Source organism: Nannospalax galili, unplaced genomic scaffold, assembly GCF_000622305.1.
Source record: "Nannospalax galili isolate Female #2095 unplaced genomic scaffold, S.galili_v1.0 scaffold111, whole genome shotgun sequence".
Lineage (NCBI taxonomy): Eukaryota > Metazoa > Chordata > Mammalia > Rodentia > Spalacidae > Nannospalax > Nannospalax galili.
Window position 1 is genome coordinate 209473 of NW_008330487.1, and position 15150 is coordinate 224622.

A 15150-nucleotide genomic window follows, 5' to 3' on the forward strand; every position below is an offset into this window, starting at 1 on the left:
GCACACGAGCTAAAGTTTTTAAGAAGCTAGTTTTTCTTTTTGTCTTTGTTATTCATTATGATTTTCAATGGTAGGTTAGGAGCAGATCCTTCAGAAACAAACACAATTGTGACTTCAATTATTTGAGACAGGGTCTTGCTATGTAGCCCTGGCTGGCCACGAACTTGCATCATGATAGTGATAGTCCTGCCTTCCCAGTACTGGGAATACAGGCCTGCATCAAAATTCTTTATTCTCATTACCTATAGATAATACCCAACAATCCTTATTCTTGACTTTGAAACCAAATAGTTTGTCTTGTGCCTGTTTTCTTCCAAGCCTTCCCATACTCTATGCTCCCCCCATGCTTTTACTATTTCTAGTATTTCTCAGGTTTTTGCAGGTATTCTTTCTCCCAATATCCTCTTGGCAAAGACAAAATCTTTTGAAGTTCAGCTCAAAGGTCACTTGGAGAGCCTTCTGTCTTCTGCAGTTTATCCTAGTTCCCTAGGTCTGGATACACTGTTACAACTTTGCAAAAGTGTTGAAATTAGGTCGTGTTTACAAGTAAGTGAACTGTTGGCTAAATACTGGCAGCCCCAGAGGCTAGCTAGCATCATGCTGGGTAGAGTATGTTGCAAACTGCTAATTGAACATTGTTTTGCGGCAATTTGTTTTGTTTTCTGTAATCACTCAGTTAAACAGACTCAGAGTAGTGCTTAGTTTGGTCTTTATTCCTTAGGCAGCACCAAGGTGTACATTTGCTATGTAATCTTGAGAGGCAATATGGTATGATTGGCTCAGAACACTTGCCTTTATGCTCAAAGCTCAAAAGTTTTTCCAGTATAATGACAGAATTAAGCCTAGGAAGGTTTGGATTAGAGGTCTCTTGAGACCAGGATTCTGATTACTTTCACATAGCCATATTGGAAGTCTCTTGAAGATGCAACATATAGATCATCTTTTTTAAATTTTTATATGTATGTTTTATCTGCTTGTATGTAAGCACACCTGTGTCTTACACATGTGTGTCTCCCCTAGAACTGGAGTTACTGTTAGCTGTCATGTGAGTGCTGGGAATTGAACCCGAGTTTTCAGCAAGAACAGCCAGTGCTCTTAACCACGAACCATTTCTCTAGCCCAACAGATAAGGTCTTGACTAAGTTTTATACAGAGAGGATGTACTAGACAGAGATTAAGAATCATGGGGCTGGACAGGCATGGTGGCCCACACCTTTAATCCCAGCACTTAAGAGGCAGAAGCAGGCAGATCTCTGGGATCTAGGCCAGCCTGGTGTGCATAGCCAATTCCAGACCAGTTGGAGCTACAGGGAGACCCTGTCTCAAAAACAAAAACAAACAAAAAATCGTGGGGCTGGAGAAATGGCTCATTCAGCTGCCCTCACCAGTCTGCTCACAACAAAAGGTAACTCCAGGGCACCCAACACCCTCTTCTGGTTTCCTTGGGCATTGCATTCATGTTGTGCATTTCCATGTAGGCAAAACACTCATACACTAAAACCAAACCAAACCAAACCAAACCAAAAAAATCAAAAACACTTAGGGCTGGGAGATGACTCAAGGATTAAAAGCACTTGTTGGGGGCTGGAGAGATGGCTCAGCAGTTAAGAGCACTGGCTGTCCTTGCAGAAGACCCAAATTTGAATCTCAGAACCCACATGGTGGCTAATAACCATCTGTAACTCTAGTTCCAGGGGATTCAATGCCCTCTTTGTCCTCTGAAAGCACTGCACAACAGGAATGCACTTACATGCAGGCATAATACTCATACACATAAAATAAACAAATAAGAAAATTTTAACATTAAAAGCACTTGGGGCTGGAGAGATGGCTCAGCAGTTAAGAATACTGGCAGTTCTTGCAGAAGACCCAGGTTCAAAGCCCAGCACCCACATGGCAGCTAACAACTGTCTGTAACTCCAGTTCCAAGGGTTCCAACAGCCTCTTCTGTCCTCTGTGGGCACTGCACGACACGGGTGCACTTACCACATGCAGGCAATACATGCATACACATAAAATAAAAATAAATAAAAAAATAAAATAAATAAAAGCACTTGCTGCTCTTGCAAAAAACCAAGGACCCACATGGTTGCTCATGACTATAACTGCAGCTGCAGGGGGACCTAACCAGCTGTTCTGGCCTCCATGGGCACCAGGTACACATGGGGTACACAGACATATACATTAAAAACATACACATTAGATTGAAACCAGCCTGGTCTACATGGCATGTTCCAGACTAGCTGGGGTGACTGGGAAACCCTGTCTCAAAAATACATAAATAAGGGGCTGAAGAGATGGCTCAGTGATAAGAGCACTGGCTGCTTTTGCAGATGACCCAGATTCAATTCCCAGCACTCAAATGGTGGCTAACAACTGTACATAACTCCAGTTCCAGGGGCTCTGATGCCCTCTTCCATGGGCATTGCACACATGTGGTACATTTACTTTATGCAGGCAAATCACTCATACACATAAATTTCTTTGGTCTCTTTGAGACAGGGTCTTCCTGTAGCTGAAACTGGCCTGGAATTCACTATGTAGACCAGGCTGACATTGAACTCAAAGAGATCCCTGTGCAACACCATGTCCAGCTACACTTTTTTTTAAAGTGAAAAAAAAAAAAAAGGATTGTGCATGAAAGACAGTTGTACAATTGATTACCAGGGGGCTACATCCCAAACCCTCTTTTTTTTCCCGATTTGAAGCAGGTCGCACTATGAACTCATTCTAGACAAGGCTAGCTTTGAAATTTACCCCATTTATTTAGTTACTTTGTATATGTGTAGGTGGGCAAGTGCTGCACATGTGTGGAGGTCAGAGTTCTGGGACTGAACTCAGGTCTTCTGGCTTGGCAGAAAGTGCCTTTACTTGCTGTTTCACTGGCCTTGGCCTTGAACTTTGGATCCTCCTGCCTCTGCGTCCCAATTAGCTTAGATTAAGGTCTGTTGCCACTAGGGCCATCCTGTCTCCTTTAAAAACCTTCAATTCCCTACCTATCAGGGTGTTATTTACTATTGATCATGTCATTTGTCTCAGGGGTCACTGACATACTGATATTTATATCCCAAATGATGCCTGGGAAAAGTAGGTGGTATGCTGCCTAGCTAGCATCCCGTTGCTAGAACACTTACCTAGTCCTGCATATAGTACCAGCAGAGAGAAGAAAAAGACAAGAAAAATTAACTGATGAAAGCTTCAACACCTCAACATACTATCTTTGAACTACCTTCCTTGGGGGTGTACTCAGTTTTAGGTTGCTTGACTAATTTCTGCTTTAGGGATTATCCCAACTGAACTGAGCTATTTGTGAACTATTTGGTTTTTTTTTTTTTTTCTTTTCTTTTGTCTTTTTTGAAACAGGGTCTCCCTGTAGCTCCAGCTGGCCTGGAACTATGTAGATCAGGCTGGCCTTGAACTCACTGAGATCCACCTGTCTCTGCCTCCCAAGTGCTGGGATTGAAACTGTGCGCCATCATGCCCAGCACATTTATTCATTTTTGTCCATTGTTTTTTGTTTTTTTTTTTTTTAGTTTTTTTGAGACAGGGTCTCCCTGTAGCCCCATTTGTCCTGGAACTATGTAGACCAGGCTGGCCTTGAACCCACAGAGATCCACCTGCGTCTGCCTCCCAAGGGCTGGGATTAAAGGCATGCGCCACCATGCCCGGCTACTGTCTATCCGTTTTTTGAGGCAGGGACCCCCTTGTAGCCCCAGCTGTCCTGGAACTCACTATGTAGACCAGGCTGGCCTTGAACTCACAGAGATCCGCCTGCCTCTGCCTCCCCAGTGCTGGGACTAAAGACCACCACGCCCAGCTACATTATTATACCTTTTTGAGGTGGGGCCTTTACTACTTTGCCCAGCCTGGGTTTGAACTCCCAGACTCGAGAAATCCTGCCTTAGCCTCCAGCATAGCTGAGACTACTAGCATACTCCTCCACCAGCCTGAGAGGACTGTCATTTCCAGCCTAGGCTGGCCTTGACAAGTAGCCAAGAATGACTCTGCAGTCCTCGTTCTTCTGTCAGCACCTCCCACATGCTAAGATTACAAGCATAGGCCACAAGGCTGGCCAAAGCTCAGTTTTACAGAGAAGTATTATTCTGTAGTATGAGAGCAATACTGATACTGGATTCACAGAAGGAAGACAGAATGTGTGTCACAAAATTATTGTGAGTAGACAGTCATGACTGGGGGCTTTCTACTGACTGGGTGCTGGATCTCAAAGACACAGGAAAGGTGTGAGAATGCCTGTTGGCTACCTTGTGTCATTCACATTGGATTTTCAATCATTGTGAGTTTCTTGGGCTATGGTAATTATCAAGCAAAAGTTTAAAAATTACATATAAAGGAAATGAGCGCTGGGGAGTAAAGAGTATCTACTGCTCAGCAGTAAAGAGTATGTACTGCTCTTCCAGAGGACCCATGTTCAAATCCCAGCACCACATTGGGCAGCTCACAACTGCTGCAAATCTAGCTCCAGGGATCTGCAACCCTCTTCTGGCTGCTTCAGATTCCTCACCCCCACATGCACATTTACACACGTACAGATACATAAGTAAAAACAAATGATTACAAGCATATGCCCTCTTCATTCCACCAGTGTGATATCTCAATTCCACTGTTAAGCCAGCACCTTCACCTGCTGAGGCATCTTACTGGGTCTCACTTCAGCTTTCCAGTCTAGCATCACTCCAAAACAAAGAAGACAATTTAGAACTTTGCAACAGGTTTTTTATTTTTGCTTTATATCTATTACAGTGTTTGAAACCTAAAGAAATACATTTTCGCTTCAAATTTGGATGTGTATATAAATATCATTTGTCTGGACTCAGCACACTCAATGCCACTGTTTCTTGGCCTATTTCTGCTCTGAAATTATCAAGCTTTGTCTGTCTACCCAGGGGCCCTGAGAACATGAAAAAATAGAGTTTACAGTTCTTAGAAAAATAAAAGCAAATGATTTTGGAAAGCAAAACCAGTGAGAAGGATTTGATTACCTTCCTAGGATCCTTACCTGGAAACTCAAGCTGTCCTTGTTGGGGGATGCTGCCTGCTGGGTAGCTGAAACCCCATATCCCCTTCTTTTAATGTGTCAAAAAGGCATTTTTCACAAAAGCTGGCTTAACTCCCCCCCTCCCCCCCAAATACCCAAGTCCAGTGTCTGAGGGCTCACAGAGTATGAACCTCTGACTTAGGTTCCCAGGCAGCCTTAGGATCTGAGCTGTGACTTCCTTCACAGCTCCCTGGGCATGGCACATAGTTCTTTCCCTAAACCTATAGGTTAAAAATCAGACCCACAAAGGAGAACAGGGCTAGTGTGTTATCAGAGTTCTGTTGTGCACTAATGGGAAATTCAGAAGTCAGGCTGGCCTGGGAGTGGGTAGGAAGCCCAAGCCCTTGAAGACACACCACACAAACCTCTCCCCCGTGGTGATCAGGTTCCCCAGTTCATGGCTGATTTTCTCATGGCCAGCTTTGGTCCTGCCCATAGTTTAGGTTTGAAACAAATGCCCTCTCAAAAGGCAAATAGCAGTTTACATTCTGATTTGGTTGGAGATGACCCCAAATTGTTTCTCTGCCATGGTCTTAATTGTGGGGTAGGACTAGGGGATAACTGGGATACTGATCAGTTAAGAAGGTCTTGGCCAAGGAGCAGCTAGTGTCTACCACATAGATCCTTATAGGATCAAATTCTCAGTTTGTTGGCTTGACAAAGAATACAAAATGTAAAACAGAGGGAAAAAAAAGACTGGATGAGTTTGATCTAGAATGTGCAATCCTAAATGGCCAGGAGAAACCCACGCTCACCACCTTGTAGGGCAGTGCTACCCGAAAGCTGCTGGTGCTGGACATGAACACGGTTCCCTGCACTAAGTCCTCTACCCTTCCCCAGCCTGCTAGGGAAGCACATCACTGTTCTGTCTTCCCTGCTAGATCTACAGGGACCTGGAGAAGCTGGCCTTTTGCCTTTCAGAAGCTAGAATTTGAGCTTACAAAATGTACTGAAGAATACCCAATAAGAAACTGAGTGAACCTACAGGAGAAGAGCTGAGGCCTCCAGGAAGGACACAGAGGGCGAAGAAGTTAGGACTGCTGGGCTTTCCAGGTAGACATGAGAAAGTAGAAAGTGTCCTTCTTCACTGGCTTGGCTTGAGAGAAGTAGTCTATGTCTAAGAAACTTCTTTTCCTCTCCTTTAGTTAAATACAACAGCAGTGTGACCTGTACCTAGCTTCAAATACAGGGGTCCCACAGCAAAGGGTGAATGTAAATAGAGGGTCCTAGGTAGCGGGGATACCAAAGATCTCCAAAAGCAGAGGTCAACACCACCTCCATGGAAGGGTCATTTGTCTTTACCAACCCAAGTAATCATGGTGCCAAATGGAGGATGGGACCAGTATGTTCCTATCAAAAGGCTACAGCTAGTATCAAGACTTAGAGTCACCAGATAGAGACCAGAAACTGAAGACAGTGTCTAAGTCCAGATACCCTCTTAGTACTAAACATGATTTAAGGTGCAAACTGAAGATGCTGGCTATCAACAATAACTGGCACAGTTGAAAACATTTCGTGAATGCATGGGGTAAGAAAAAGGCCCCTGTGTTTTTAACCCACACCCAGATATTTCCACCCACGGCAGAAATCTTAAAATGGATATATGAGCCATGTATTAACACACCAGGTTACCTTGGGTGGAGCAGGCTATATATCTGGGAAGCTCTTTCAGCCTGGCAGTAACCATTTAGAACTCTGCTGGAAAGATTCCAATTTCACCTAGGTCAGGGTCTAGAGCCCAGGTTGGGGATGTCCACAAAGAGTAGCTCTTTAAGACAGCTGAAGGAGAGAAGACAGAAAGGTTGACTGTACTGCCTCTGTGGCTGGATTAACTTTACCTGTGGACTCTAGTAGGATATAAAGGGATTTAAAGAGAAGGGGAAAATGGTCTGAGAAAGATGTAAGAGAAAGCTCCTGAGGCCACTTTTCTCTGAAATCTGCTCATGTTGGGCCAGCAGAAATCAGACACTGGAGCAAACTGGCTTTAAGCAGCAGCTGGATGACCAACAGTATTCCATCTAGTATAGAACCCAAGTCTGAAAATGAGATACTGGAGGAAAAGTTGGGAAAGGAGGACTGTTTATGCTTCATGATAAGAATCTGGCTCCAATGTCAGGGACTTAATTGTTATTTGTGATGTTCAAAGTAGATACTACTGAACTATTCCATCCATTAGACATGGATAGCAATGGAGGGCTTTTCTTTGAACTAGGAGCACAGTTTGTAATAAAGTAGCAGGCCAGGCAAAAAAGGTCCTGCCCCTTGCCTCATTAGACATTGAGGGTGGATTAAATAGTAGCATTTGACTCACCAAGGTGTTATAACTTTGGTGAGATTTTTCAGTATAAACTACTAGCCCTCTGAAAATGAATGTGGAGTGGGGCTCGCAAACTAAAGAAGTGGGCAAACTGAAAATCAACAGTGAGAACCTGAACTTTAGATCTGTAAGTGGAGCCATAGGTTTCACCTGAGCCAAAGGGGTATGTAGGAGTGGGAGTAAGAACAGCCTTTTTTTCTGGAGAAGAGTAGCCTTGAGCAGAAACCTCTCATTAGCCACAGCAGGGAGGCAGGGGCAGGGCAGACTGTACTACCAGCTCCATAGCTGGTCTACACTTAGCTTGACAGCATCCCGTGCCCCCATCCCCAAGAGTTGAGTTTATGAGTAACCCACTAAAATATAGGTAAGCCACTGTGGCACTGCGCTTATTTCACTCTGAAAGAAAGAAAAGGTACCTATAAAACTGTCACAAGAGAAAATCCAAGCCAGGTACAAGGATTCCAAAAAGGGAAGATAGCAACAGCTCTCACAAAAGTATTCAGGTTGCTAAGTTTCTATGATAACATGAGGAGGCTGCTGTGTGTCAGAACTTAAGTGGATAACAGCGAACTGAGAATGAATTAGAGAAGACAGACTGCTTTCTAGGTTTCCTGATAGAGGCAAGATGCTCAGAAGGAAGGACCACAGTGGTAGACTTCACTAGGCCTTGAGGCCCTCCTGCTTCCTTCAGGTACTGAGACAACCAGACCAGGCTGACTCACTTTATAAAGCTTCCAGAGGTGAGAGTTGGTCCCAAGTGGTAGCCCAGAGTCCAAGCAGAAAAAGAAAAGAACCAACAGTTCTTCTGAGCAAGGAAGCTTCTATGTCCCTTCTTGGTCTTCCTCACAGTATCCTACTTATAGGCGATTCTTCCTCCTACGACCAATTAAGACTGACCTACTTAAAATATAGAATATAAAAAAATACAGAACTTTTTGACATTCTCTCCTTTGGAAGTAAAATATACATGATCCAACTATAGAAGAGGAAGAAGAAAGGCCGAAGGCAGGGATTCCTGACTATCCCAATACATGACCCTAAATCCAACCTCCTCTACAACTAATGGGTTACCAGAGCAAGGACTTTCTCCCCAAGAGAAGGGAGGACCATAGCCCCCTGTCTCGAGCTTAAGAGAAAATACAACCACCTCAGAGGTTCATTTTACTCTGAGAGGAATTTTCAAGTAAACAAATGAAGTTGGGTCGCACCATTTGGGAGGTGGGTGGGAAACATAGGGTCAGTAGCTACGTATGGGAAGCCATCTGAAGGCCTGTGCTCCTCCCCTCCTCTCCCATTGGTACACTTGCTCCAGGAGAGTGGCAGGGGGGTGGGCTCCCAAACTAAAGAGGTCTTAGGCATAGGGATGGGGAGACAGGCCTTTGTCTTGTGGTGGCCTCCCCATTAGCCTCTATTTCCAGACAATGCTGGCAGCTGGGATTCCTAAAACCAGCTTTTGGGAAGAACAACCTTAATATAAGAAAAATGTGCAAAAGAAAAAAATAATTAAATAACTCAATCCAAGCATACAAGATTAATATTCTGTCAGAGCAAGAATACTTTGTTTTGCACTTCTCCCCTCCCCTCCCACCTCTGGGATATTCCATCTGCTCAAGTACCCAAGATAAGAGTTACACAGATCAGGGCAGAGGACTGGGATGGACGAAGAAAGAAAAATGGGAAGGAAGTCACCACTAGAGGAAAAATAAGAAAAAAATGTAAAGGTGCAAATTGATTACCTCAGTCCTCCTTTGTCTCCCCTGGGCTCGTGGGTTAAAGACATGTGTGCAGCCAAAATATAGTGTAAGGAAGAAAAACCCACATGTCCCCTTCTTGTCACAAAACCCAAATGTGAGCCTCAGATGGTTCTGTCCAGAGGGTGCTCCCTCCAGGGAAGGGGGTAGAGCAGGTCAAGAGCACAGTCTCCAGAGCAGCAGGCATATGGTGGCTGGCGGTGGGGTGGCTGTGTTCCTGCCAGCCGGAGGGCTGCTCTTCTGCTGGCTGGTGGTGCTTCCCATCCCCTCCCCTCCCCGGAGGCAGACATTATAGCTGGAAGCCCTCCATGGGGGCCTCAGGCTGCTGGAAGATGAACTGCTGTTGTGTCTCATCCACCTGAGGGGCCAGGCTACTGTCGTCATCTTCTACACCGAAGTAATGCTCAATGAGGTCGAAGGCCTTCTGGTAGATTTCCTGGTTCTCATGGCTCTGGAGAAACTCAATTTTATCCAAGCCTATGATGGCAGAAAAGAAGGGAGGAAAGAAGGAAAAATTAACTCAATGTTTTTTCTGTGGGTACTGAGGTTTGAGTTTATAAACAAAAGTACTAAGACCAAATGATCCTTTGACATTAAAGAAAAGTTAAAGTTTCTTCCACAAATTATAGACTCCCAAAGGGAAGACATCAAATTCCAGTTAATGTAAGAGGTTCTAGGGGCTGGGGAGATGGCTCATTAAAATGCTTGCCCCAAAAGCACAAAAAGCTGAGTTTGCCTCCCAGGACCCGCAGAAAAAGCCAAGTGTGGTGGCAGGTACTTCTAGTCCCAGCACTCAAGGGGCAGAAATGGGCAGATCCCTTGGGCTAGCCTATTCAGTGAGCCCTAGCTCCCAGAGACCCTGCCTCAAAAAACAAAGTACATAGCTCGTGAAGAATGACACTATTGACCCCAACTTCCACACACATGTGCATACACCCATATGTATCTAAGGGTTCATACTCAATGGGTTCTAGCCGGGTGTGGTGGCGCATGCCTTTAATCCCTGCACTTGGGAGGCAGAGGCAGGTGAATCTGAGTTCAAGGCCAGCCTGGTCTACATAGTGAGTTCCAGGATAGCCGGGGCTACAGGGAGACCCTGTCTCAAAAAGACCAAAAAAACCCCCCACCAATTAATAGGTTCTAGTCCCAACTCTACTTGAAGCTAGATCTGTGCAAATCACTATTGGTCTCTTCTCAGAGATGGGTGATGAATCAATCCAGCACTCTTAAGGGAACTTGTGAGAAACTATCCTGGAAACAAGCCTTCTAGGTCCTGATCGTATCACACATTTGGATTTCCCTTCTTGCATCTGTACCATATCTACTTTTTTAGATAGGTAGAGTCTATGAAGAACACTGAGCCAGTTATAGGGGCACATGGTTTTAATCCCAACACTAGGGAAGGTAGAGGGAGGTGGATCTCTGACTTCCAGGTCAGCCAGGACTGTATATTTGAGACCCTGACTCAAAGCAAACAAACAAAAAACAAAAAAAAAGAAAATGTTAATCTATTGCTCCTCACAGGGAAGAAGAACCTGTGGGATTAAAAACTTGGATACTATCTAACTCAATCTACCTTGACTAGTCATTACATGTCTGTTACTCTTATGAGAAGATCTGAAATCCTACAGATGGTATAACTTGGCTGGAACAGTTCTATGGATTTAAGAACATACTCTAGTATTTTCTTTTCTTTCTTTCTTTTTTTTTTTTAAGTTTTTATTTCTCTTTATTTTATGTGTATGTGTATATTGCCTGCATGTAGGTAAGTGCACCCGTGTTGTGTCCAGCAATGCCCGAGGAGATCAGAAGAGGCTGTTGGATTCCCTGGGACTGGAGTTACAGACAGTTGTTAGCTGCCATGTGGGTGCTGGGATTCAAACCCAGGTCTTCTGCAAAAGCACCCAGTGTTCTTAACCACTGAGCCATCTCTCCAGCGCCATCTTTTTTTTTTTTTTTTTTTTTTTTGAGACAGGGTCTCCCTGTAGCCACAATTGGCCTGGATTCACTATGGAGATCAGGCTGGTCTCAAACTCAGAGATCCGCCTGCCTCTGCCTCCCGAGCGCTAGGACTAAAGGCATGTGCCACCACGCCCAGTAAGAAATATACTCTAGTTTTATAAAATGTATGGATGCTCTCCAACACGTTCCCCACTAACATACTCCATTTTGAAGGTTGGTGAATCTATTTAAGAGTGGTCAGGGAGAGAGAACTTACCATAGGCTTCCTCAATGAGGCCACAATAGGGATTTACCCCTGAGCCACTACGCTTGCCCTCTTGTTCTCCAAGCCGGAGGATGTTCTCTAGTCCATTGAGGGCCACTTGGACAATCTTTGAATCCATTACAGTCAGCAAGTCACATAGGGGCTTGATGCAGCCCAGTGACACTAGGTACCTGGGGGTCAGAGATGTAAGGTCCAAATTAACGCAGAAGCAAAGTACTAAGCAGGTGTTTTGATATCTACCTCAGACATGTAAACACTCAACAATCCGCTCTTACTAAGTCTCAATACCCATCCATCCTTCAGCTCAATCTCTCTACTGTTCCACAGCCATCGATCCAGTGCATTTCATATGTATATACCACCAAAAGCCTAATGTCATCTTGGCTACAAAATTATCACTCCACACACATTTTATAGACTCTGTATAATCAGACTCCTACCTCTTTCTCTACCTCTGCTTACAGTATTTCCTGCCAGGACTACTATTGTAGTTAAACTTCAAGTATCTCCTTATTTCTGATCCTTAAGCCTTTACATGTCCGTGTCCCCTCCCCCCATCTTACAAGTTTACTACATAACACTGAATTTAGTTTTTTTTTTTTTTTTTTTTTTTTTTTTTTTTTAACAGGGTCTCCCTATAGTCCCAGCTGACCTGAACTCACTATGTAGACCAGGCTGGCCTTGAACTCACCAAGATCCACCTGCCTCTGCCTCCCAAGTGCTGGGACTAAAGGCGTACACCACCATGCCTGGCCTGAATTTAGCTTTTAATGTTTAACTTCATGGCTATTCCTCTTCTCCTGAGACTTTATATATACTGACTATATTTCCCTGTGTAGGTTATAAGTACAGGACAAGAACTTACCCAATTTCTACCATTCCTACTAATGTTCATATGTCCTACTAATGTTATGGAAACTGACAGAGTACTGCCACAAGCTGGGTATGGAGGCATACGCTGGTAATCCCAGCACTCAGGAGACTGAGACAAGAGGATCACAAGTTTGAGGAGAGCCTGGGATACACAGCAAGACCTCGTCTCCAAAACTAAGAGTTGGCTGGGTACAGTGGTGCATGCCTATAACAAAGCACTTTGGAGGCAGAAGGACTGTGAGTTCCAGGGCAGCCTGGGCTACATAGTGAGACTGACTCCATTAAAAAAGAAAAACACCATATCACCACATGTGGGAATGACTACGAGATACTATTTCAAACATAGAGCTTTAATCCCTCACAACCCTTCCTTGCCCCTGACCGTGGATAATGTATGTAAGTATGTGTTGTGAAAATACTAAAAGCTGCAGGATTATCCCATTTGTGTTGTAAACAACTGGTGGGATTAAATTGGTAACATGTGTTTGTGATTGTTGGCACTGTTCTAGCTCAGTAAGAACATAATCCTGAGAAGACAGTTCCTCTTTTCCTTCCCCATTTAATGCTGGATATATGGTTTCAATAAAAAGAGAGCAAGTCCTTTGTTTGGGAAAGCAGATCCGGGAGAACTCTGAGGGAACAAGCTCTCAAAACAGCTCAGGGTCCCTCTGGATTTAAATGGACATTAAGAGTCAGGCTGTCTTTATTCAGGCCTCACTGTATGTGGCATCCCATCACTACAACCACACAGAGACACAGACATATACATAAGTTTCATCCTCAAAAATGATTGCCTATAGATGGCTGGGGCTGAAGCTCAGGGCAAAGGCCTAGTATAATCAAGCCTCTAGGTTCAATCTCCAGCTCCAAAAGAGTTTACCCACAGAATTTGCTTTGATTGACTTCTTAATAATTGAGAATTATATAGATTTTCGTTCTCTGGATGGTAGGAAGGGGTAGAGGAATGGTGTTGGGAATCGAATGCAGGTCTTATGCTAGAGGTTTCTGTTCTAAAGAGGGTAGAACATCAAGAGGTAAAACATCATGGTCTGCAGGAATCTATTCTGGAGTCCAGTATCACGCTAGTAGCTTACCACGTAAAACCCTAATACAGATGGATTAGGGGGCACACCTATCCCAGCAAAACTCTTGTCCCAGTTACAGATTATCCATTAACTATGAATAAACACAATATTGAGAAAGGAATACCTGATCTGTTCAGGGGTTCCTCCTGATGTGGCATTGGTGATAGCCCAGGCTGCTTCTTTCCTTGTACGAAACTCTGCTTTCTGAAGAATTTCAATCAACACAGGGAAGATATTTGCATCTATGACAGCCTGACAGAGGATGGGAGGAGGAGGGAGAAGGTTACTTTAAGGAGAAAAAGCAGGAGAGCCAGGCACGGGGACACATGCCTATAAATCTTAACACTTGGGAGGTAGAGGAAGACCAGAGGTTCAAGGTCATTTGAGGCCAGCTTTGGCTACACGAGACCCTGTCTCAAAGGAAAAAAAAAAGCAGAGAAAGTAAATCTGGCACAAAAATCATTTAAGACTTAGCCATCTTTCATACTGATCACAATTTTTTTTTTTTTTGTTGGTATTGGGGATCAAATCCAGGCCTTGGGCATGCTAGGGTAATCCCCTACCAGTAAGCACACTGACAGCTCCTTGACTCAGATTTCTACAGGGAAACAAATGCTTCTTCTGGAAGCAAATGTACCATAAACTCCCATGATTTTTTTTATTTATTGAGAAAGGGTCTCACTGTGTGCTGGTTAGTTTTGTCAATTTGACATAGAGTCCTGGAAAGCAGGAACCTCAACTGAAGATTTTTACAGATCAGATTGGCCTGTAGCCATGTTTATGATGTATTTTATTGATGGCTAGTTGATGTAGGAAGGCCCAAACCAATGTGGACTGTTCTATCCCTAGATAGGTGGGCCTGTGCTGTATAAGAAGGGTAGCTGAGTGCAATGATGCATGAATTTTTTCACCAGAAATCACTGTAAAGAGCAAAGTCAAGCTTTTTAACACAGAGTCACAGCCTAGGGAAAAAAGGTAGCTGAGGCAGGGCAGTGTTCCTCTATGGTCTCTGGCTTAGTACCCGGAGTTCCTGCCTCAATGATAGATTGTATGTAACTGGTAAGCCAAATAGACCCTTTCCTCTCCAAGTTGCTTTTAGTCATGGCGTTTATCACAGCAACAGAAAGCAAACTAGAACACTGTATAACCTTAGCTGGCCTAGAACTTACTATGTGCACCAGCTGGTCTCAAACTCAGAGATCTGCCTGACCTTGCCTCCTGAGTACTGGAATTAAAGGTATGTGTTACCATGCCCAGCTACCTCCATATTTTGAATCCTCTCCATGCTTTTCAACTTCCCTATCTGTTCTACCTGTATTTGAGCCCTGTTGCCAGCAGTGATGTTTGAAATGGTCCAGCAAGCTTCCTTCCGGATTGACTCCTTAGAGCTGCTCAGCAAGTGGAGGAGGCAAGGGAGAGCTGAACAGTTAAGAATAACCTAGAATACCAAAAGCACAAGAAATAAAAAACCAGATATTTAGACTTAATCATAATTTAAAACGTACATCAAGACACCATAAACAGTGCAAGAGAATAGGAGAAAATATCTGTAAAACATGTGCTGATAAGGGATTAATATCCAGAGTTTATTTAAATAACAACTACAATTACACACACACACACACACACACACACACACACACACACACACACACACAAATCCGAAATAACCAAAAAATAAGCAAAGGAGGTCCGGCATGATGGAGCATGCCTTTAATCCCAGCACTGGGGGGCCGAGGCAGGCAGAACTCTGAGATCAAGGCCACCCTGTTCTACATAGTGAATTCCAAGCTAGCTGGGGCTACAGGGAGATCCTGTCTCAAAAAAAAAAAAAAAAAAAA

General features: G+C 44.0%; 1 protein-coding gene and 1 non-coding gene across 5 annotated transcripts in view; one reads left to right on the plus strand and one right to left on the minus strand.

The window, feature by feature from the left end:
• Positions 1-4717: 4717 nt before the first annotated feature.
• The window catches only part of Kpna6 (karyopherin subunit alpha 6), a 48224-nt gene continuing 37791 nt past the window's right edge, over positions 4718-15150 (minus strand). For all 4 annotated transcript variants that reach the window (XM_008848073.2, XM_029553581.1, XM_029553579.1 and 1 more), the window contains exons 11-14: positions 14622-14747; positions 13434-13561; positions 11343-11521; positions 4718-9601 (exon numbers count right to left, since the gene is read on the minus strand). In XM_008848073.2, the coding sequence (XP_008846295.1) occupies positions 9414-9601; positions 11343-11521; positions 13434-13561; positions 14622-14747 (621 nt within the window). In that variant the 3' untranslated portion in view covers positions 4718-9413. The remainder of the gene's footprint in view (positions 9602-11342; positions 11522-13433; positions 13562-14621; positions 14748-15150) is intronic.
• Positions 14195-14269, plus strand: LOC115066823. Its single transcript, XR_003846278.1, has one exon. It is a non-coding gene; the product is annotated as a small nucleolar RNA SNORD36 (small nucleolar RNA).